Source organism: Siniperca chuatsi, linkage group LG16 (assembly GCF_020085105.1).
Source record: "Siniperca chuatsi isolate FFG_IHB_CAS linkage group LG16, ASM2008510v1, whole genome shotgun sequence".
Taxonomy (NCBI): Eukaryota; Metazoa; Chordata; class Actinopteri; order Centrarchiformes; family Sinipercidae; genus Siniperca; species Siniperca chuatsi.
The window spans coordinates 1,173,266-1,198,581 of NC_058057.1; the positions used below are offsets into that span (position 1 = coordinate 1,173,266).

Genomic DNA, 25,316 nt, shown 5'->3' on the forward strand with positions numbered 1-25,316 from the left:
GATCAGGTCAGATTTGTTTGTGTTGAACAGCACAGGGACATAATGCTAATCCTGTCCCGGGCGCAGAGGGCACTACCTGCTCTTCCTCACCTCCATCACCTTCTCTCCTTCTGTTTCTCTCAGTCTCCTCGTCTTGTCCCGTATCTCTTCCCTTCCCAAAGCTGAAATTTGATTGACAGAGTCTTTTCATTTTCATCTGTCTCGGTGAAGACAGTAAACACAGGGTCGACTGTAAATGTTAGGGGCCTCCGCTTAGGTAATCTTGCAATGAAAATAAAAATACCTCATTTTAACATGAGTTTCAACCCTTTACGCAAACAGAATTGAAAGAAAAGCATTTGAACTTCTGTCTACCATTGGATCGATGGAATTAACATTAGCTGGCTAGCTAGCTAGTTAATTCACTCAAGTGAAAGTAACTAGCTGGCGTCATGATGGATGGCTACTGTTAGCGCGACCGCACAGGAGCTATTCGTCACATGATGTCTGGGGATGAATGGCATTGAGCTACAAGCAGTCACCTAGTAAAATTCAAATCAAAGAACCACCGTGTTGAGTCAGGCTTTTTGTAGTAAAGACAAGATCAACCACTTCACCACCCACACACACACACACAAGCAATGACTGTGATCAGAGGAGCAAGTCGTAATCTTGGTGTTGGTGTTGTAGCTTTGCCGCACCAAAGTAAAGTTATTTTTAGGCAATTATTTCACACCTTTTATTATATACACCTCGGAAAAAGAGAACTGGCTACGTGCTCTTAGATAGTAACCCATTCATTCCAATGAAAGGTGCTTACAGACATTCATGGTTCCCAGATGAACCCCTGACTTTTCCTCTAGCATGAGGTTCACATTTGTTGGTTTGAGTGAAATGTTTCGACAATTATTGGACTTTGTGTCTTTGGGGGTGGAGCCTGCAGCTGTCGCCCCAGTGGCAGAGCTGAAATGCCACAGCTTATGGTAGATGAAGTAACTTCCCATCCTCAATGAAAACCTTTTTCACCTATGTCATTTTACTACAATGTTAAATTGAATTTACTGAAGAGGAATTTCAACTGGGAATTGAACCCTGGTCACCCAGTCTCCAAGCAGTACATAGTTAGAGAACTGAAAAAAACAGACAGGCTTTGCAAATTCATTATTTTGCAGCAGAAAGAGCTCAAATGATAATGAATGAAAGCTATGTAATGAACTTATAGTAGTTATAAAGAATTCTTTTATTAAGAAAAACTGTATACAATGTTTGTTGAGATGTAACTTTTACTTAAAAGCACAACATCACACTCGATATTGCCAGTAGACATGTATACATTCCCTTTGGTGTTTTTAAGCTCAGACCTATGTATGCTCTTTTCTCTTGAGTAGCTTTTTAAAAGCCAGCTTGAAATCGTCATTGAAGCTGGTGTACAGCAGGGGGTTGATGAGAGAGTTGATATAACCCAGCCAAGTGAGGAAGTCCGAGAGCAGCTGAGAAGGCTGTAACACTTGCAGACCCACTAGGAGCTCCTTTAAAAAGAAAGGCAGCCAGCAGATAATGAAGGCCCCGAGGATGAGGCCGAGGATTCGCGCAGCTTTCCTCTCACGTGAGGTACACATCTGGTTCTTCTCATCCTGCCCATCCATGTCCGTCTCAAAGGATGGGATGTGGATAGTGGTGTTGAGTTTGTCAGTAGCCAGTGTGGGATCTGAGTTGGACAAGTCTGACACACAAAAGGTGCGGGAGACACGCCAGTAGTCTACAGAGTTCTGACTGCCCATGCTGCGGTTGCTGAGGTGCCGGGAAGAGCCCCGCTTCTGGTAGAGAGTTTTGGCGGCGTTGTAAATCCTGTAGTATAAGATAAGAATGATGATCATGGGAATGTAAAATGCTCCCAAAGTAGAGTAGATAGTGTATCCCAGGTGGTCGTGCTCTATGATGCAGCGTTGGAGGCTGCCACTGCTGGGCCTCTGCCTCCAGAACAAGGGGGGCAGGGAGATGAAAACCGAGATGATCCAGACTATTCCCACCATGACAGCGGCACGGCGGGCCGACCTCTTGCGAGCATACTCGATAGCTTTGGTGATGGCCCAGTACCGGTCCAGGGCGATGACACACAGGTGTAGGATGGAGCAGGTGCAGCAAGTCATGTCCATGCTCAACCACATCTCGCATATCACCTGACCCAGGGACCACGTCTCCATGGTGATGTAGAGGATGCTGATGGGCATCACAAGCAGTGCCACCAGGAAGTCGGTGACGGCCAGAGAGCAGATGAGGTAGTTGGCGGGCAGGTGGAGCTTCTTGGTGGTGCAGATGGCAGCAATGACAGCAGCGTTGATGAGTGCAGTGAAGAGGGTGAGGAGGCCGAGGACAACCGCCACCACCACCATCCCGTCTGTGAATCGGACTGCCTGCAGGCTGCTGGCAGGTAGGCCGGTGCAATTTGTGATGTTGGGACCTGAGGTGCTCCCCCCTGGGTAGCTTTCCATGTCCATCCCTGGCCCCAGGCTGGCCCCTCCCTCTCTGGAATCACTCCCACGTAGAAAGTGCTCTCTCAAGGTTCAAAGGTCAGTCTGAAATAACAAAACAGGCAAATAGTACATTAGAGACAGCCAAAGTGCACTTTTGGTGCTTTGTGCCAGGTGCAGGGTGCTTTCTGCCTTCCACACAATGCATGCTGGGAAACGCTGCAAACTGCTATGACACTGAACAGGAACCTGTTGGCAAAGAAAATGGAAATGTATAGTGCTTTGTTTTTATGCTTAGCTTTATGGTGATGTTGGCTGGTCTGTTGGTTAGTCCAGTGGTTTGACTGTTAATCTGTCCGACACTTTGGTGACAAAGGTATTTTAAAAATAAAAGGTCAGATTGCAGTTTCCATGGATACTTATGGTATGATGGGTAAATCCCAATGTTTTGGTAATGTTTTTCCCTTGCACCACAAAGATAAAATAGAGGTAGAAAAAAGTTGATGAAAAGAGTTGTTGAATGCAGTGAAGGGATAGAATTTAATATGCTCAATATGTGCACAAATGGAGGCACTTTATGGCACAAAGAACACATAAAGGCTTAAACAGGCAGCCACTCTGGATCGCAATGTGTTTCAAGTTTGGCGTCTTCCTCAGGCAGCATTAAGAGGTTAATGTGTCTGTAAAGAAAAAGCAGGAGGTGACATGATATTTACATCCTAACAAACTGGTAAAAAACAAAACAATAGTGGGATGCTTACACTATTGAAAAGGAGTAATAAATGGGATTTAGCCTTGGAACAGTTTCCCCTGCTGAATGAGGAGTTTTCTGTTTGTATTTGACAAGCACAAGTCAGTGCAGACAGGCAACAAGGGAAGAGAGAGTGGGGTATGACATGCAACACCGTGGACATGTTACATGGTATGCACCTTAACCACTCAGCTATTAGGACAAGACATGAAGGCTTGCTGTAGCTTCTAGGGGCTGCTAGCAGGACTTTGCTCTTGTTTTAACTCGCTAAAACATCAGTCATCAGTGATTAATCATCATGAAGCAGTCCTTTCAGCCTTTGCTGCATTGATACAAAAGACAAAAGACACAATCTTGGCCACAATAGTCCCGTAGGTCCAAGGTACGAGCATGCCAGTCCTTGTTCTCTGATCAAGTGACAGACCTGGGTACCTGGGTCATTCAAGTTTTGTATTCCCTCAAAAAGTCAAGAGTTATTTTGGAGCAAAATGCCACTTTTTTCTATAAATGTAATCAATTCTATGAGCCATAAACTATACCAGTACAGTCTTACTTTACATTAACGCTGGCTAAAAAAGTTTTTAAAATTAGTTTTTCCTTACTCAAATCAATTTGTCTCTGCAAATAATGTTGTACTCTCTCTAAAAGAGTCCTTTTAGAGCATATATATATATATATATATATATATATATATATATATATATATATATATATGTATATGTATATATATATATATATATATATATATATATATATATATATATATATATATATATATATATAGTCCTACCAATGGCTAGAGCGGGCCAGACTGAAGGACAGCACAGAGGCACTCATCATGGCTGCACAGGAGCAGGCCCTGAGCACCAGAGCAATAGAGGCCCAGATCTACCACCAGACAAGACCCAAGGTGTAGGCTGTGCAAAGAGGCCCCTGAGACAATCCAGCACATAACTGCAGGGTGTAAGATGCTGGCAGGAAAAGCATACATGGAGCGCCATAACCAAGTAGCTGGCATAGTGTACAGGAACATCTGCACTGAGTATGGACTGGAAACCCCGAGGTCAAAGTGGGAAACACCTCCAAAGGTGGTAGAGAATGACCGAGCCAAGATCCTGTGGGACTTCCAGATCCAGACTGACAGAATGGTAATGGCGAACCAGCCTGACATCGTGGTGGTGGACAAACAGCAGAGGAAAGCCGTTGTGGTTGACGTGGCAATACCAAGTGATGGCAACATCAGGAAAAAGGAACATGAGAAACTAAAGAAATACCAGGGGCTCAGAGAAGAGGTGGAGAAGGCCTGGAAGGTGAAGGCCACAGTGGTGCCCGTGGTCATCGGAGCACTCGGGGCAGTCACCCGAGTGAAGGACAAAGTTTTTTTTTTTTTTATATATACATATACTGTATATATATAAAAAAACCTTTGTCCTTCACCCTCCGCGGGTGGTCTCATCCTTCGAGCTCGGGTCCTCTACCAGAGGCCTGGGAGCTTGAGGGTTCTGCGCAGTATCTTTGCTGTTCCTAGTACTGCGCTCTTCTGGACCGAGATGTCTGGTGTTCTTCCAGGGATCTGCTGTAGCCACTCCTCCAGTTTGGGGGTCACTGCCCCGAGTGCTCCGATGACCACGGGCACCACTGTTGCCTTCACCTTCCAGGCCTTCTCCAGCTCTTCTCTGAGCCCTTGTATACATATATTTGGGGTGGGTGGGATTTGTGCAGCAACAATGAAACTTTTTGCTTTAAATTTCATCACTTGTGACTATTATCTGCTGTAGATGAGTGCCTCTCTTTATACTCATTATAATTAAACACAGACATGCTGTTCTGTGGTTGATTCTGAAGGCTGATGTTCTCACAGATTACCAGAATGGCCCTATCTTGCACAGGCCCAGGGGCCCGAGGGGGCCCTTAATCCAGATCCTCTATTTGTAGCAACTATTATTAATATTTCTTGTTGGAAAGTCAAAAGGGTTGCCCTGATCATGTTCTTTTGCTCCTGATATTTATTTTTATTGTACTCTATATTTATTTTCCTACATATTACAGCTGAAAAAAGATCGGTTTGTAAATCGACCCTGAGTTTAGATTTTTTTTCAATCTATTATTCCCAAGGTCAAGAAAGAACTTTGATGCTCACTTTAAACATGTTTGACAGCAGAATAGCTCTGCTTTGAGAAAATACAACCTCCACCACAGATTTCTTTTTATGGTTTTCTATAATCATTTTCCCCGGGCGCTGCAGTGGCTGCCCACTGCTCCTAATAGCCTACTTAGGATGGGCTAAATGCAGAGAATGGATTTCACTATGTGTTGTACTGTGTATGATTATGTATGTGACACTCTACTATCGGCTAGGGCACTATACAAATCAACAAATCAAATCAAGTTTTATTGTCAGTGTGAATCTGTGGCAAGAAGCTTTGGAGAGTTAGATGGCCTCTCTTCAACTCCAACAATAACAAAATACTGAAGTTCAGGTGCAGATTTCAAACCACAAGTAGCGCCTTTTGTCTTTTTTTTTGCAATAAAAAAAGGTGTGCCTTGATTTTCTGGTGAACCCATCCTCATTTCTTTGTTGTCACCATTTACTTCTGTATCAGGAGCACTTCCTTTGTTTTTCAGACCCTAGCAGCACTTTCCCAGTCGTGTTTATACAAGAATTTTAGGATTGAGCTATTTTCTTGTTATTCTATATCAGGCTCATCTCCCACCTTTCCAAAGGCAACAGACAGCAGGCTGATGGGAGGCTTGTGGAGCCTTGAGTTACTGCTGAAGCACACTGAGGGGAGCAGCTTAGTAAGGTGGACTGGGTGTGTTGGAGCAGCTAAGTGGTGACTGTCACTGACAGCAACAGCTCAGTTGCAGCTGTCGCTGTGGACACGGTTGACTGCTGCTCCTGTACAACCTCTCAGCTAAACCAATAATCACAGACAGGTGGGCCAGAGCAGTGGCATGCTGGGAATACAGCCAGGTCCCACACTAACAGCAGACTCAGTTAGACACAGATACCTGGAATGAACTCTAACTGAGTTATACCATTTAAATCTTAAATCTCAGGGTAGAACTTTCTAAGAAGTCACCCTTTATAAAAGGTTGTTGTAACTAATGACTTCATGAATGGTAAGTAAATCATTTGCTAATGTTTTAAAGATGAGTTTTAAACCATTAATAACTTTGGGGTTGCCAGGTTGTGAAAAATCTCTCTTGTGACAGTTTTATCTCAGCAAGCTCTTTGGTAATTTGCCATTGGCTCTGATGTCTCTGTAGAGTTTTGATATATATGATGTAATTCCTTATGGAAGATACATTTTGGTCTTAGAGATGAAAACTAATATTTGTTTATTTGTTGTGTTTGGTTTGTTTGACGGGAAAGTTAAGGTTCATGTTTTTAATGGGCAGTTTAACATGGATGTTGAAGTGTAATAACCAGAACCCAGCTGTGCTGGTGATGTCAGAAAGATCGCTGCTGTCCCAATTACAAACTGAGTGTATTGTGTCCTCCTGTCCTCGGGAGTTCAAACTCCTAAAGACGCAACTCCGAACTCTGTATTGAGAAAGGCATTTAGTCCAGTTTCACTATGAGCTTTCTGGTTTCACTATAGGCAGATTTTCCCTGCCTGCTACCCGGGTGAGAAAACTAAATAAATGAATATATAAATAACAATTTAATTTTCTTACTCCTCATGGAGCCTACTTTTTTGTCTAGTAAATTTCTGATATTGGTCAGTCTGGTGAAGACAAGTTTGTCCTCCTGCTGTCCTTGCTGCTTCTCAGGAGCTGTGCAACTGACAGGACAGCTGTTCTGAGGACGGTGGCCATCGTAACAGAGGTTGGATTCAGTGTGGATTGAATGGATGGACACTTTAGTAGTGCTGACATTTCTGCTGTGGATTCCCAGTTAGTCCCTAGTATGGGTCAAGCTCCAGAAACTCTGAAACTGCATTTCCCATTATGCAATTTGATTGTATCTTTCATTAGCCCCTCCCTGCCAGGTAAAGAGACTTGATGCGATAAAAGCATGAATGATCATTTCCATCTCCTCGTGTGACACAATGGGCTTGAGTTTGGGAATGTTTCTTAGCTGGAAAAACCAGGAATGAATCGGACACTTGACATGTTGGTCCAGAGTCAGAGCCTGGTCCATAGTTACACCTACAATTCGGAGGGGGGAATTAACAGAAGAAGAAGGAGAACCAAGACCATCCATTATCTTAAGGGGAAGACTAGGTGGTACAGAAATAAGAACTTCTGCTTGTCAGCATTGAGCTGTAGGAAATGATCTGCCATCCAGTTTTTTTTTTTTTTGCGTTAAGGCAGTTATTTTAAACTGACAATTTAGGGCTTAAATGAAACGTATAGTTGAATATCATCTGCGTAGCAGTGATAGGAGCTACCTTCAAAATGTCTTATCTGTCCAAGGGGAAGAATATTCAATACATTAAAGGCTTCTTCCAGTTTGGACTGCAAATCATCATTTTACTTTCCTTAATGGTGGCGTCATCCTGTCCACATCTGAATCTCATCCTCCAATAACTTAACCTGACCTCGAGATTCTTCTCAAATCAAGATACATTTGAGCATCTCTGCCCAGCCAACGGCGGTTTTGGTGGAACTAACTAAAGATCAAACAGTAATTTTTTCAGTTTTTTAATTTTGTTGTTTTTAAGCAAAAAACAGTTATTTTAAATAAAGCTGTAAAATACTTATGTTTTCTGACTTAGAATTTAAAGTAAACTGAAATGCAATTTGATGAAATAGTTATTTTATTAGTGTAAAACAACTTACATACAACACAGACAACATAAAACAATACAAGTAAGAGACAACAACATACAACATATGAAACTGCAGTTTAGCTTAAGTTGACAGAGGAATTACATACAGAAGATGAAATTGTGTGTACATTTGGCATCAATAAGGGCAGTACAGTACACAGGTACTGCATAGGGGGCTTTTAGGTAGATAAAACGTGTTTTCTGAACATAGTTTTAGTACACTCAGAATAAAATGGAAAATTTAAAATGACTAAATTAAATCAAAGAAAGAAATAAGGCAAAACGCAATACACATTGTTATATGTATTTCCTTTTTATATAGGCTTTACTTTGTCATAATTCAATGAAAAACATGTTAAAAGGACAATTATTTAGCTTTCTGTTTTTAACAACTGAATGAATTGTTTTTCATGGTGACATGAATTTTCCATGCCACATTAAAATCAAATCACAACACAGAAAACAAAGTGAAGAGGTGTGTTATATGTCAGTGTTGTCCAGCAGAGGGCAGCATAGACATACCAATACTAAATGCAAAACATTTTCATTAGTTTTCATGAGCAGGTGTGAGGGAGCTTTTTCTTTTTTGAGATGGACACGCATTGTCAATGCCAAAATTAAAAACAATCAACCGTCCAATCACAACTTGGAGGCATGATCATGGGTGGGGCTTAATTCTCAAACCTGTTTACAGTCAATCACAAATGTAACTAAATGTATAGTCAATAGTAGTGTCCCTGCAGCTGGCTAGCCTACAGGAAACTGCTTTATTGTAAAAGGCTGTCTATCATGGCAGCCAGCTAGTGTCAGTGACGACAAGCTCTACCCATGGTTCTGCCCTACTACATATACTACCTATCCTGCTCCACGCTGGCCTGGCCATTGGTACCACTTGGGGTTCAGTGTCTTGCTAAAGAACAACTCGACAAGTGGAGCCAAAGATCAAACCACCAACCCTGCAATAATGGACAACCTGCTCTATCTCCTGAGCCACAGCCACCCCAGAACCAACCCTGACTGCTGTAAACCTCACAGGTAACAAATTTGACGAGCCTTGGTGCAGACTCGGATGTGTCCAGCTGCTGATTATCAACGACAGCCTGGTGTCTAACCTGCAGCGCTGTCTGCTGCTGAATGATCAAAATGGTTCCACCTTTGGCAGAAAATTGTGTGTTCATGTAGGACCACATTTCTCACAGTAAGAAGCTGAGAAAACAGGTGTTCAGGGCCTTTAATAGTAAACTATCAGTATAGACATTGCTGATTATGGGCCTGGTGTTAGGCTTACACTATATACTATAGAAACCAAATGTTGTGGTTTTGCCCACCATTAGAATGTACATTGTGTTTGATAAATCAATCACTGTCAGCTGCTGAGCTGAATGAGACAGATGACGCATCTCCTGTCGTGATCAATTTAGTAAATATGTGACCTTTGATGTCTGACATAGCGCCTCTCTTTCTGCTTGAAGCTGCTGATTGTCTCATAGTATTTTCTGATCTGTAAAGGAGGGCTGAAAAAAAGTCCAATTCAGAAACAGCAGCACTAACAGCCACACGCAGCTGAGTGAAAATTATTAGCGTCTTCAGAGAGTTGGTGGTAACTGCAGCTCACACCCGGACTTTTCAGTGATCACGGCAGCAGTGACATGCACACAGGTGGCACAGACAGTACAATACCTGAGGAGGGGAGTTATCGGATCATTAGAATAGTTCTAATTATAATTAGAATAAGTTCTCTTTCAAATCAAACATTTTAAGATATCAGTGCAAAGTTTTGTTCTTGCAACTACATTGCTCATTCACTCCTCACAGCTACACTATATAATCAAAATGATGTCGACACACTGTACTTTTGGTCTGTTTTCCTGGTTTGGTCTAGGCCCCTTAGTTCCAGTGAAGGGAAATCGTAATGCTACAGCATGCAATGAGATAGTTTGTGTTTGTCCCTTTCCTGTTTCAACATGACAACGCCCCCGTGCACACAACCAGCTCCATAAAGAAATGCTTTTCCCAGTTGTGTAAGAACTTGACTGGCCCGCACAGAGCCCTGACCTCAACCCATTCCAACACCCGTGGGATGAACTGGAGCGTTGACTGTGAGCCAGGCCTTATTGCCCAACATCAGTGCTGGAGCTCACTAACGCTCCTGTGGCTGAATGGGAGCAAACCCCTGCAGCCATGTTCTAACATCTGGTGGAAAGCCTGAAACCAGAAGAGTGGAGGCTGTTAGAGCAGCAGATTGATGCCCATGTTCAATTATCGCATATGGGTGTAATGTTTGGGTGTCAACATACTGCTGACCATTTACTGTAGACCCTCCATGGTGCTTAAGGGATTGCAAACACTGACCCTTCATTCACTGTTCACTTCATGTTGCACGTGTACTGTGTACCAGTATAGAATGGGACTGAGTAAGTGTACTGAAACCAAGTCTTGATTGATTTCCTTCTGAACCAATGACAAGCAGATGAGCTGAATCAGCCACTTGGTGGAGGCAGAGGAATACAAAGCCATCAGCCAACAATTCAATTGTTTAACACCCTGTTGTGTACGCAAGTGCACTGCACTGCCTCTTTAATACGGCAGTGTTTATATAAATGACGCTGCTGATTGGATAACACCTCTGACACACCCACCAAACGAGAGAAACACACCTCAAAGCCTGAACAATGTTTTCAGATTGAACGTGCCCCACATGACAGTGATTGCTGCAGGAAATGTGGGGAATCTGGGCATGTGAAAAGATATAGAGGGAACCGTTTATTCCCACTGACGAAACAATGAAGGTCATTAGACAGCAGCTGCATCCAACTACTGAGTTGTATCTTGACACCACTTATTTCATGTACAAAGGGAATTTTTAAAAACAAACTGAAGGAACAGCCGTGGGGTGACTCATTGTAGCTAATTTGTATGGAACATTTTGAACAGATTTCCCTGACAATGGCTTCTACTGCTATGTGGACGACACCCTCACCATAAAGCACTGCTTCAGTATCGACAGCTTTATCTAGCATATCAGTAACATCAACCCACATATCAAATGTGAACAGGAAATGGATGGTAAGCTGCTGCTCCTTGACACATTTGTTAATGTTAAGGCTGACAGGGGTATTGAGACCACTGTGTACAGGAAACCCACTCACATAGACCAGTATCTTAATTTTGACTCAAACCACTGCATACAACATCAAATATCAGTGGTGAGGGCCCTCCTACAGAGAACACTTTATCAGTGAGGAGGAGGAGGATAGAGAGAGGTAGGTGCAGCAGGTCTGGGCCAAAAGGTACAAGGTACCTGATACTGCTAATTCAACAGTGACCACCAGTAGCATCCCAGTGGGTCTCCCTTGCATGGCTGGACTGTCAGAACATCTGACCAGAGTCCACAGGGAGTCCACACTTACCACAAACCGTTCAACACCTTAGGATCTCTGCTGCTCCACCCTAAAGACAGGACCCCCCTGAGAGGAAGACTGGTGGTATGTGGCATCATCACGACATCACATGTGACTGAATGAACACCAGCAGCAGACATCATCATCTGTCTGTGAACACCAGACCAAAACCACTCCCAGCGTCCACTGGGAAGAGGTCAAAGGTCATCGATCAGGAGTCAGTGGACGGCGGTAGAAAGATCTACGAGGACATTCACATCTGACACCAGAGACCATCTTCGAACAGAGACCGGGGTTACCATCTCCCCCCATATACAACCACCTGTTGTCATGTGACTGAATTCCATACTTGGATTCCATACTTAATAGTACCTGCAGCAAAGACTTCTTTTTATCTGCTGAAAGTGACATCTGACATTTATCAGACTTCATACAGCTCCATCTGGAGACACAAATACACAATACTACACACATATATAACTTTTTTCACATATGAAGTAGTAGCAGTAGTTACCTTTTAATAACGGCCCTTTTCGGAACAGTTTTCAAATCATAATGAACATTTTTCTAATTCTTAGCCATTGCATATTTTTTATATTTTCATGAATGAACAACAAACCCTGAGGATGCACTCTAAACAAAATGAAATCATTGAACAAACAATATCTGCAGCAAAGTCTTCTTTTTTACGTGTCATGGTAAGGTTTCTTTGCTTGGTGTCGAGAGAAAGAAAGGAAAAAAAAAAGCCACTTCTGTGCCGAATCCAAGATGAATCATCAGTGACTTATCTCTCAGTACAATTCAGCAGGAGAGCTGTGTGGAGGTGTGTGTTTCCTGCTGTCTCACCACTACAAGGACTCTTGTTGTTATAGTTTAAGACATGGGCTGTGTCCCAAAGCTCTTTCACTCCTCCTCCATCTCCAGTTTGCAATTCAGGGACGAGATTGAATGGGGGAGACGGTGGGGGGTGGTGTCTATTGTCTGTGGTGTAGTATTGTCCCTAAGAATTTGGGTGTTATAATGAATTGAGGAAGAGTTTAGATATGGAGTGGCAGTAACTCAGTCCAGCACGGACCACTTGCCCTTGAGCAAGGCACCGAACCCCAAACTGCTTGGGGAGCCATCTTATGAGGCAGCCCCCTTGCTCCAGCAACCCTACATACATTAATGCATGTGTATAGGTCCTGTTTGTGCATGTGCGTATTTCGGGCCTGTGTGTAAAATAACAACAGAGTGAAAAAATATAATTTCCCCTAGAGAGATTAATAAGGTTTGCCTTCTTCTTCTTAATTCTGCAAATAACAGATGGTGAGCTTTTTAAGGCTGATTCAGACTCTTTGAGCCTCATGCATGAACCACTCATTTAAGAGAGCTTGTCGCAATCACCACTTTTCTCATATTTAGAATTCTTTCTAAGTCACAAACACAATTCATGAGTGGTCCAAACCTGTCATAAGAATCACGTAGCGATAGTCTGTCTTTCTCCAAAGGAAGAAAACTGTTCAATGACTAATCCTTTAATCCGATTGATGTGCATCATACTTGCCAATTTACTGAGAGGCTCAACAACATTTTCTTTACACTTAGATTTTTATTGGATGATTACTTTGCATGTGCAGTAGTGCGATACAGGAGAAGTTTCCAGAGACTGAAGTGTGGATTGGACACTTTGGGAACAGAACTTTGGGAGTCACTAGGTGAGTTATTCAACTTGAATAAGTATTTTCATTTGTCTACAATGGCTACATTTTCATTATTCACAATTGCATCTTGGCAGGCAATAATTTCCGTCTTGTGCACACACACACACACACACACACACTGACACATATACTACTGTTGGCACCCTCCCCCAACTTTTTACCTAATTTTTAAAAGTTAAAATGCTAATTTTATGTGCAAAATTAAATAGAGTCACAATGTGCATGCAACATACACAGGCATTCTATGTCTCACACATACTGCTGCCAGTTGCACCCTCCCCCACATGTGCCCATTACATCTCGTTTCCATGGTCAGGCAAGACTTGGAAAATTAATTGGAAACAACACAAGACAAGGTAAAAGCAAACACAACTACCCTAGCTGCAGTGTGGTTAGCCTAAAAACAGGTGAAACTTGACTTACAGGCTTCATGGAGCATTATTTTGTTTACTTCATTTCAACAGACTGACAGAAAAACCGTGCAAGTGTTTCCACCTTTTTGCGGGTCTGTCTGTATGACTGTCATATATGAAATCAATATCTTGAGGCATTTGTGATCATGGCTAAATGTGAGGCACAATTTTACATGTTGCTTGACTCTTTCTCTCTTTCATGCACCCTGACTGTTAGGCTACCAAGTAACTCAAGTGTATTTGTTTATTTAAATATCTCTGTGTCACCGGTCGAATAATTGAATACAACCCAAAAATGGTGAGAAGGCATCTGAAATACTACTGATTAGCTATGAAAAATAAAGAAAGATATATTTGTATGTACATAAAAATAAGTATACAAATTATGTAAATAATATAACAAAACAAACTTTTGCATGATGTAAAACTGTGTGTCCCATACACACTGTGTCAACCAAAAATATTGCACCTTTTAACATTGAAAAAAAATGGTTATGGCTGTGATGGCGTTCTGTTATGTCCTTGAAGATTTTTGCAGAGTTCACAGGAGTGGCAAGTAAAGATCTTGAGCAAGACCTCTTTGAGTCTTTGGACACCCCACCCCCCACTGTCATGCCTGTACATTAAACACACAGCCAGCAGCTGGTTAGCTTAGTTTAACATAAAGAGTGAAAACGGGGAAAAGCTAGCCTGGCTCCATCCAAAGAAAAATCCACCTACTTGTACTTGTACTTCTAAAACTCACTAATTTATACGTTATATCTTGTTTGTTTAATTCTTAAAAGAAATCGGAGTATAAAAATGACATGTTGCATTTGTACAGGGGTTATGTGCCAAACTATTTCTTTAGAGGTGCTGGTAGGTGGACCTTGTCACCTTCAGCCAGGCTAGCTTTCCCCATTTCTAGTCTTTGTTCTAAGCTAAGCTAGTACTGTGGCCTTATAGTTATTGTACAGACATGAGGGTGGTATCAATCATCTAACTCGGCAAGACAGCGAACAAGTGTATTTCCCAAAATATTGAGCTATTCCTTGAAAAAACTGAACATGAAACAATGTGATGCACTTGTATTCAGTAAAAACAGTTTCTTCAGAAAATGCTTCTCCTTAGTTTGACTGTTTTCCCCCCTATGGTAGACCCATGATGTTGTAAGGATGCAGACTGCTGTCCTGAAAATTCTGTATATTGAAGGTTTTACCCAGTGAAGCCAAAAGGCCTTTGCAGGGACAATTTTCACCTTATCTTCTAAACCTTCCTTCATGCCTGCAGGATTCAAATGCTGTCACATATTTCACACACGTTCCTGTTGGGGTATTGACTGTTACACCTCAAGACAGCCAGAAGCCAGGTCCAAATGTCCTGCACCTTGAACCATCCAGCATCGGTATCATACCGATGCTGGATGGAGGAAGGAAATGTCATCATGGATGACATTGAAATAGGTAGGTAATAGGTAATCAGAGCCCAAATATTCAGATCTTGAAAAATGTACTTGCGCAGTAGGTGTGTGTACTGAAGGCAGGTTCGGAAAGCAGTAAAGGATCCTGAGGTGTCCAAATATGTGTGATACAGGTTGAAGGTTTATGCCCATCTTGATGCAATTGGTTTCAGTCGTCTTATGTAAATAAAGAAACAGAGTCCTTTTGAGATGTCATGTCAGGTAATAAGTCAGAGCATTGCAAAGAATCTCTTCATGTTTATGTTTAACTGTTGACTTCAAACATTTTGAGATTTTGGCTTATTCGCCCCTTTTTTGTAGGGTACACCATGCCTACTTAGTTATAGGAAGATGTGAAGGCAGTCTAAAGTTGCTTTTGGAAAGTTTACAAAAGTAAACTAAAAAACAGATTTCCTGGGTAACTGAATAATATTAGTGTTATATGGGTTGTGTATAATTACCAGAAATCATTGTTGTCTTTTTTTGGCATTGCGAATGGCTCTAAATACTACAGTACCTGGCACATGACGGGCTGTAATTATGAAATGTTCTGTGACAGATAACCATGTAATGCATCTCATGAATGGCATGATTGTGAGACTGGATGAGTGGCCTTTATTAATGATGCCTACGGATGCTTCATTGTCGCACTGGACTATGATGCGTTTGCGTTGCCAGAACTTCCCCCACACGACATGCTACTGCAATCAGTGGGGTCGGCAGCTGTAATCTTGTGCGAACTGTGCGTACATTTTTAAAAATTATTTTGTTCTGTTTTTTTAACATTCTAATTTAACATTCTATCTTGAAAATAAAATTGTGACAACAGCAGATCCTGTTTCTGGATTATTTTTTATTGAATAATGTGCTTGGGATGAATTTTTTGGCTGCATCCACACTCACTAACGTTATGATGCAAATACATTTGATGGCAGATTGTTAATGTCATTGGCTATAGGTGATCAACATTTCTGGTGCTAAATTGTGACATTGGCAGTGTTGGATTTATCTTATCTTGTGTGTTAGCAAGCAACTAAGTAGCCTAGAAATGAGCAAACAAAAACAATTGAACATTTTTCAGGCTTTTGAAAATAGAAAGCAGTGAAGATGAACATTGAGTCTGCTAACTTTAGTGCTGCTAACATTAACTTTACAACAGAAGCTAGCAGCCAGCTACATGTCAGCCACCTGCTTTGCAAAGTGATGAGCCTCAGAAGGAATCTACCATTCCAGCTACCCCCATCAGTGACTGTTGTCCACGCCCAGAAGAAGCTCAGATGTTTTGTCACAGCAGCAAATATCTACAATATGTGGTACCTCAGCCTCTCAAGATGAAAGTGGCAGTGTTAAGGCTGATGAACTCAAAATGACCTCTGACTGTGTCAAACTAAAAGCATTATAGTCTAGCTTCAAGTGTCCTAGAGGGTGGATAGCCCATCTAAGGACATCTGTGGGAAGCAACGGAAAATTCCGGAGGGTTTCTTTGATGAGAGTCTTTACTCCACTTAGAGTCTTTACTGCATTACAGCAAAAGCATTGATGGCATTTTTTGTATAGCTGGTATGATTTTCTCATCAGGAGATACGTTTTTGAGAACGAAGGCACTGAATTAACTGGAGTAAGTGACTGGAGCAATGCAAAGAAATTAGTTTCGAGACACTTAGCAACACCAGCTCACACAACTGAGCCTGAAGATCTGTGGCTCCTCATGGGTGCAAAGCCCAAAGCAATTGCCATTTCTACTCCTTGCCGAGCCCCAGTGGATGCATGGTCACTTGACGGCGGGGGTGGTGAGAAGGCTCTGGCGAGTTCGACTCCATGTCAACCGGAGCACTGGACTGTAGCCTGTAAGGACAGACATGGTGCAAAGCCCCTGCCTCCTCCACCCTCACATCTGGACCTCCTGCTGACCAACAGGTTTGACATCCTGGATATGCAGGACTTTCCTACACTGGAGGGACGCTTCCTTTTTCCAGCGGTCAAGTCTTCCTCCTCCTCTCGCCGCAAGTTACTGAAAGAGGTCTCATTCGTCCTGAGACGGCAGAGAACACCTCTGCTAAAAAGGATGCTGCCCCGATGACTATCACGAAAGTCATAGTCCATGTCGGCACCAATGACACCACCCGTCAGCAATCAGAGCTGATGAAAGCAGACTTCATCCACCTCTTTGACCTGCTCAACAGCACCAGAAAGCATGCTTTTATTTCGGGTCCAATTCCTACACTGAGTCATGGAATTGGAATTTAACTTATTCTGGGCTCTTTCATAGAAAAGGTTTCAGTCGCAGTCATCTGGACACTGTTTTCAGAATCGGCTCCCATCCGGAAGTCATTCTCAATTGTGAAAATGGGAACTCATAAATTTAAGCTAATCTCTGTTGCTTAAGCCCTGCCCTCAGGGAAGAGTCTTCCTCAGTGTCTGCTGTTTACCCTGCCTAGTTTCACCTGAAACTGACCTTCTTTTGTTTCCATGATGGCCCAGTAAGCAGGCCTATTGTTTTCTGGCTGCACCTCCCTCATCACTATTAAGTACCTGATTAGCATATGATTGGCTTGACCATGGTGATAATACACTGTGGTAAACAGCTGGCAAGCTGAATCTCAGACCGCCATTTCTGTTCAAAGAGGGGTTTTCTTTTTTCACAAAAATGGCTTCTTTGACTCCTCTTTCAAACCAACTCTTCTCTCTACTAAGAATCTTCACCTCACTGTCTTCAAATGTGCGGTTTGTAGCTTTTAGATGCAAATGCACGGCGCTCTGCAATCCAGAGTTAGCGTTCCTCACTGCATTGAATAGAATAAACTACATTGCTCTGTTTTTGTGTGGGCATCTTGTCCTTAGGATGAATGAGTTTCTGTCTTAAAGTGTTGCCTGGTTTAAAGAAAACAGGAACATCGTGCTGTCTAAAGATCTTTTGTAGTTTTGACTGTCCAGATACATAAGGGATGGAGACACCGTTCCTTCTTGGTTCTGTTTCCCTTTTGTCCTGTTTTTTGGTTCTTAGTCACTAGAACACATCTGCAAACTATTAGACATCTGTCCCTGAGGGCAGGGCTTAAGCAACACAGATTAGGTTAAATTTCTGAGTTCCCAGACCATTTTCACAGTTGAGAATGACTTCCGGATGGGAGCCGAAACATCTTGATTCTGAAAACAGTGTCCAGATGACTACGACTGAAACCTTTTCTACGATGGAACACTCCTGGACGAATGAGGGACTACACCGTCTTATTCTGGGCTCGTTCTTCCTTGTTTGTACAAGATGGTCTTCACCCAAACAAGTCAGGTAGTCAGGTAGCATGCTGGCAGCCAACCTGCAGCACGCTGTGCTGGCCACCTCCTCACCTCCCCTAGTTGACTATTTACATCACCTGTCTCCCCTCGCTCTTTTTCTTTCCCTTCTCTGCCCACCAAAAACAGCCACGCACCCTCTGCTGTCACTAACTCCCCCTTGTGGACTGATCATAGTGCTGCTATTTGGAGCCCGGATCCCTCTAGTGCTACTTTTAAAATTCCTGTGGTAATTTTGCATAGGTCCTTAATACGAAACAGACACAGCCACCACAGCAATAATAATAACTTAATAAAGATCCGGGCCAGAACCCTACCTCCACTCTCAACTTCAAATCTGAAGCAGCACAGACTTTTTAAGATGGCTCTTCTCAATGTAAGATCCCTCTCTAACAAAACATTTATTTTAAATGATTTTATCTCTTCTACTGATTTAGATTTTATATTCTTAACAGAATCCTGGTTATGTCCTGGTGTTCACAGTCAGCTGGCTGAATTGTGCCCTCCAGATTATGACTGCTTTTGGTTTGTGGTCGAGGTGGGGTCCTTGTTACTGTGTATAGGAAGCATTTATAGTGTAACCTCATAGCTTGCAATGATTTTTCCTCCCTTTGAAGTGCTCATGTTTAAACTTGGTGGCCCCCTCCCGGTCATATTTGCTATTATTTATCGCCCCCCTAAACCAGCTGGCTCCTTCTTGTTGGAACTCCCTGAGTTTTTATCCAGTCTTGTTTTAAATTATGATAGAATTGTTCTTTGTGGTGATTTTAATATTCATGTTGATGACTCCTCTTATGCCCTTGCTGATGATTTTTTAAATATCACTAACTCTTTTAACTTACAACAACATGTGTTTGGCCAAACTCATTCCCGTGGCCACACCTTTACTTTGGGCCTGCAAACTTCATCTGTGGAAATCAGGGACATGTTTGTATCCGATCACCTATGCATTGTTTTTAACTGTGAATTACAGGCTGCTAGTACTGTCTTATCCCACACACGTGTCCTTAATGAGCATAGTGCCTCAAAATTCTGTACACTGTTCAATTCTCCTGGCATTGTGTTTCCCGATTCCTCCAAAACCAACGATTTGGTTGATTCTTTTAACTACCTGTGTTCTTCAACATGCAACATGCTTTTATCTCCTCACGCCTCGATTATTGTAACAGTCTGTTCACTTGTCTTAATCAAAAAACGTTGACACGACTTCAGACTGTACAGAACTCTGTTAACCAGGACAAGAAGTACGACCACATCACACCTGTTTCAGCCTCTTTACATCGGCTCCCTGTTTGTTTTAGGATTGATTTTAAGATCTTGTTGATTACTTTTAAGGCTCTTCATGGCCTGGCTCCAGACAATATTTTAGACCTTGTAATCCCTTATGAACCTTCATGTAGTTTGATCATGTAATTTGATCTTCAGGCAGGGGTCTTCTGTCTCTTCCTGAGTCCAGGATGAAAACAAAGGGGACAGAGCTTTTGCTATCATGGCCCCGAGGCTCTGGAACAACTTGCCCAAAGAAATGAGGTTGTCTGAGTCATTGTCTTTGTTTAAATCTCTTCTCAAAGCACATTTTTATCGGAAAGCATATCCTGATTTTACCTGAGCTGGCTGTATATTTTATTGCTTTTGTGTATTTTATGTATTTTATTTCTTTATAATTCATCATTCACTGTGGTATTTTATTTCTCTTGTTGTGAAGTGCTTTGTACTTTGTTTTGATAAGTGCTCTATAAATAAAGTTTTATTATTTATTATTATTATTATTAGTCTTATATGGCAATTTGAGGGCGTCAATTATGCTACTGATCAAATGTCACAAATGCTTACCTATTCACGAGCAAGTCGTATTGAGTGAGATTACAACCTATATTTCTTGTTAAGGAATGTTAAAATACTTCAGCACAATAAAGAGAAATCACTCATAACAACAGTAAGGAATTCAGCAGGGAAATATACACAATCTCCTCGAGCCATAAATGATACTTTTTGAACTTTTTATAGCAATCTATATTCCTGTGAAACTATTCAGTGGTTTCTAGATAATCTGTTAGTACCACAAATATCTACAGATCAAGTAGAAATCGTAGATGCTCCATTAACCCTTTCTGAACTACACAATGCTCTCACACAAATGCCTAATAACAAAGCACATGGACCAGATGGATTCCCTGCAGAATTTCTTGAACACTTCTGGCGGACACTGAACCCACCTTTCTTTAAAATGGTCAACGAAAATAAAGACAAAGGTCAATTCCCCCCCAGATGAACACTGCTGCTGTAAAAGTCTTAATAAATCCGGACAAGGACCCAACTCTTCCCTCTAGTTACCGCACCATATCGTTAGTCAATACCGACATTAAAATAATTTCTAAGGCATTCGCATCCCGGTAAGAAACAACACTTCCATCCTTAATCCATAATGACTAAACTGGCTACATCAAGGGACAACACTCGACTAACAACATCAGAAGACTCTAAATTTAATCAACATTTCACAACGTAATAAAGCAAAGACAATTGTAGTTTCACTAGACACAGAGAAAGCATTTGATAAAGTTAACTGGATTTTCCTGTTCTACAAAAGTTTGGTTTTGGAGAGTCGTTCATTAACTGGATAAAAATACTACACACCCATGGCCACTGTCACCACTAATGGGATAACATCACAGAGGTTCACACTGCACAGGGGCACCAGAGAGGGATGCCCACTCTCTCCCTTGCTTTTTGCCATTTTCATCGAACCCCTTGCTTGTGCCATCCCACAAAACCATAAAATAAGGAATTTATGCCACAAACATTGTCACGGTCAGGCTATGCCGTTCCCTTTTTTCCTGTTGTTATCAGCTGTTCTCCCCTCCCTTGTGTGTCTTGTCAGTCTCCAGTTTGTAGTATCTCTGTCTGTCTGTGCGTGTGTATGTGTCTCTGGCAGGGCGTGGTGCTCCAATCATCCTCCTCCTGCTGCAATCACCTGTGTTCCATCCAGTAATCAGACTCTACTCTTCACTCCAGTCTTCGCTAGATCATTCAGTTCGCCAGTGTGGTACTAACGCTCGACCTACTCTGCTTTTATCCTGTTTTTTTATATTGCCTTTTTGCTTGTGCCTGACCTTGCCTTTTCCTGTACCTCAGGTCTACTCAATCATTCCCGGATTCTGTTTTCGTTTCCGCCTGTTTGCCTGGCTGCACTGCTCTCCCATGAAACTCTGGATCTCTCACTCACCACTTCATCCATCATTCCTAAAATAAACTTTTGTTCATCTTTTCATCCATTATCTGAGTCTGCTTTTGGGTCCCATAGTTACTGAACCTTAACAAACATGGAAGACAAAATTAATTTGCAGACAATATCTTACTCTATCTTCAAGATCCACAAAACTCACTACAGAAAGTAATATATCTGAGAAACAATTTCTTTCAAATCTCAGACTACACCATGAACTGGTCCAACTATTCTTTCTATCTTAATGAACTCATGGGATCCTCCTTTTGGTAATATCAGATATTTCAGAGTTAACTCAATTTCACCCCACTATTAGAAAAAATCCACAATGATCTAAAGCGATGGTTTAACCTTCCCCTCTCTTTAACTGGCAAGTAGCAACCATAAAAATGAAAGTTCTACTGCAAATCAATTACCTCTTCTCCATTATTCCACTAAAACCTATAGCCAAATCGTTCAAGTCACTGAATTCCATCATATCACACCCAATTTTCTTCACTACTACCTGGCAAACAGTAATGGATCCATTCTAACCCGGCTCATATATCTTGGATTAAATTAGATCAAGCAGAATGCAACAACATAATATCTGATTTACCCATTATTGGCTCAAACATCAAATACCACAATTGCTTCAAAAAGCCCCTCATTTCCTCAACTCTGACAGTCTGGTGGAAAACTCTCTCAATTAGCAAATCACAGTTGAGTCCCTGCATGTACACACCTGTCTGACACAACCTGGACGTTAAGCTCAACAAATCTCCACTTAACTTCAACACATGGGAACATGTGTTGTATTTCAAAACAACTAATTTATTTCATTTAAAGACCTGATCCAGAGGTATGGGGTCAGAGTGGGAAACTTTTCCAATACCTACAAATTAAATCAGTCATTAAAAATAAAATCAATATAATAATTAATCCACTCCAACTACCCCATCCAGCATAACAGATCATGAAATATTCTACAACCACCAGCATGTGTATGTGTGTGTATATATATATATATATATATATATATATATATATATATATATGTGTGTGTGTGTCTTGGATATCAAGACACACACACACACACACACACACACACACACACACACACACACACACACATCTGCATACACAGTTTCTGACTCTTGATTACTACATACCCACCAGTTTGAACTCATGTTATATACCTCAGTTTGTCCGATCTGTTATTGTCGTTTTTCTTACTTAGCATAATCTCTTTTGGCAATTTATGTGTCCCTGTACTTGTCTTCACTTTACTGTAATCACTTTATTGCACATAAAAACAACCAGTGCTCCAGAAACCACACATCCTAAGGGAGGAGATATACAATAGTGGGCCTATGTCTGAATCACTCACCTCCCTCAGGAACTAGACAGAGACAAAAACTGACAAACATCAAAAGAATGTTTTAGTTAAGCAGATTATACCATTGTTTTATTTTCCCCCAGCACAGGATAATGTCCTTTTTTTAATCCAACCAAAGTGCCACAAGGGTCTTGCTAAGCAGCTCTTGTGCAACATTAAAGAAGCCAGCATAATTATACACACGCATTTATTTAAAAAGATAAACAACATACTAAACTACAGAACAAAGGGTGTGTGAGTATGTGTGTGTGCACGCACAGGTCACATTCAAAAGGAACGTGTGTATGTTTCTTTGTTCTGTCTCTTTATATCTTGGTTGCACGAGCATGAACCCACGTGGTCAGAAACAAAGGAACATGTGAAGCGGGAACTTTAAAGTTACTCTCTGCCGTGTGTGGTTGTGTTCAAGTCAAACTAGAGGTGCATGTGTGTGGTCTGTTTAGGATAACGGTGGCAAGTTAAAAAGGAGTTAGTTAGCATGCAAAGACTGTCAGATAAACACGTCACAACAACAAAACCTCAGAAAAACACCTCAGTACATGTACATCATCAACTAAACAGTCATGTGCTTAGTCAAGTACACTGTTACTCTATGCTGTATCCATATTGTTAGACAGTAGAAGGAACACTTTGAGGAACTTCTAAACCCGGCTGACACATCCTCTGTAAGGGAGGCAGAGTTGGAAGACTCAGGGAAGCCTTACCCATCTCCCTGGCAGAGTTCACTATGGTAGTGGGTAGGTAGCAAGCCTCATTGTGGCAAGGTGTCAGGGGTGAATAAGATTTTAATCTGGATGCTGACGGCTCTGGATAATGTTGCGCGTCTTTATTGACAAATGTTGTGTTGAGATAGAACAAGGATAGTATCTAAGCTGGCAGATAGGGTTGGCGGTTCATATTTTTAAAAAGGGGACCATTGTGTGCTCTAATTATCGGGGTACTATACTGCTGGAAAAGCCTGGAAAAGCTTCTGCCAGGGTGCTGGAAATAAAGCTGTGGCCCTCAAATCTTAAAACCAGGAATAGCAATGCGGATTCTGTTCCAGTTGTGGAACACTGGACCAGATCTTAACTCTTGCAAAGATGCTGTAGGGTTCACAAGGTTTGCCTATGACTGTTCCATGTGTTTTGTGGACATGTTGGCAGCATACTGCTGGACTATGTGGTACCATTATTACGAGCCATCCTTGTATAACGAATTTTCTTGGCAGGAAGTCAAGCATGTTGTTGATGGGTGTTGGGCTCAGCCAGGGTGTGCCTTGTCACGATTCCGTTTGTGATTTTAATGAACAGAATCATGAAAAGTGCAGCCAGGGAGTGGACAGTGTCTAGTATGGTGGTATCAGGACTGCACCAGCAACTCCAAGTCCGAGGCCATGGCACTCTGCCAGAAGATGGATTGCTCTCTCCGGGGTTGAGAAGGAGTTGCTGCCCTAAGTGAAGTAGTTCAAGTGTCTTGGGGATTTAAAGAGTAACTTTAAGCCACTATGTGTAAAATTTTAAAATTCCTGACTTTTGACTGGTGCCCCCAGTGGTAGTATCAGCAATGCAATGCCACTCTCTGAGTTTAAAAGTTGTGACATTTAATAAGAACACTTGAATGTGAGTCAAGTTGGAAGCTTATTCTTTCAGCATCAGAAGTGCACTTGAAGGCATGATCAATCTTCAGAGGTTACTGAGCCCAAAATATCCAGCTCTCCTTTCATCTTCCAGCTTTTGTTTCAGCACACCAACCAACAACACAGAAAGTTTACATTTCCAATCAGTAAAATAGTGGACCATCTTCTTTTAAACTATTTGTTAGTGAAATGCGATGTCTAAGGGCTAGTTTGGGAAAGAAATTATCATTTTAATGTTTTCCTAGTCAACCAGTACTGTTGTCAGCTGATTTCATCCTTTATGCAACCAAAAGCACAGAGAAGAAGACTAGAGAACTCATTTCAAAGTGAGATTCAAGAAATTTGACATGAATATTTATGATCTACACAGGATGATTACCAATGTTTTTGTGGCCTGATATTTCCTCTTGTTTTGTACATTGACACTTTTGTTCTGCAGAGAGCAGTTTGGTTATGGCAGTTTTTTTCACTTTTGTATTTTCCCTGTCTGTTAGTTACATAAATAGCTGCTTGTCACTGCAATCATGCCACAAATAAATCACAGCAGACTCCTCTGAAAAGGAGTAATGTACTTTATAATGAACTATATTATCTGAAAAGTTCTGATGTAACTGATGTAAAAGTAAAAAGCCGTAAAGAAGTTCTGATGACCCTTTTCTCTGTTGCCACCATCAGGTCAATATTTCCACTTGTACACAAGAAATATAAAAATCTAAAGGGTGGATTGAATGTTTCTGAACTCAGCTGCTCTCCAGATGATGAATCCTTTACATTTTGGACACATTTGTTAAGCACATTCATGCCCCCACTGAAATACAGCTCTTGATTTTGGCTAGCATGCTGTGTTTAAGGAGAGCATTTATCCAGTG

At 41.6% G+C, this 25,316-nt stretch overlaps 1 protein-coding gene across 2 annotated transcripts in view; it reads right to left on the reverse strand.

The window, feature by feature from the left end:
* Window positions 1–1,198: 1,198 nt before the first annotated feature.
* The window catches only part of LOC122862842 (5-hydroxytryptamine receptor 1E), a 34,808-nt gene continuing 10,690 nt past the window's right edge, over window positions 1,199–25,316 (reverse strand). The window contains exon 3 of one of the 2 annotated variants that reach the window (XM_044168634.1): window positions 1,199–2,555. In XM_044168634.1, coding sequence (XP_044024569.1) covers window positions 1,341–2,477 — 1,137 coding nt within the window. In that variant the 5' untranslated portion in view covers window positions 2,478–2,555 and the 3' untranslated portion in view covers window positions 1,199–1,340. Of the gene's footprint in view, window positions 2,556–8,004; window positions 10,185–25,316 lie in introns of those variants that run through there. The other variant, XR_006374855.1, reaches the window with a different exon arrangement.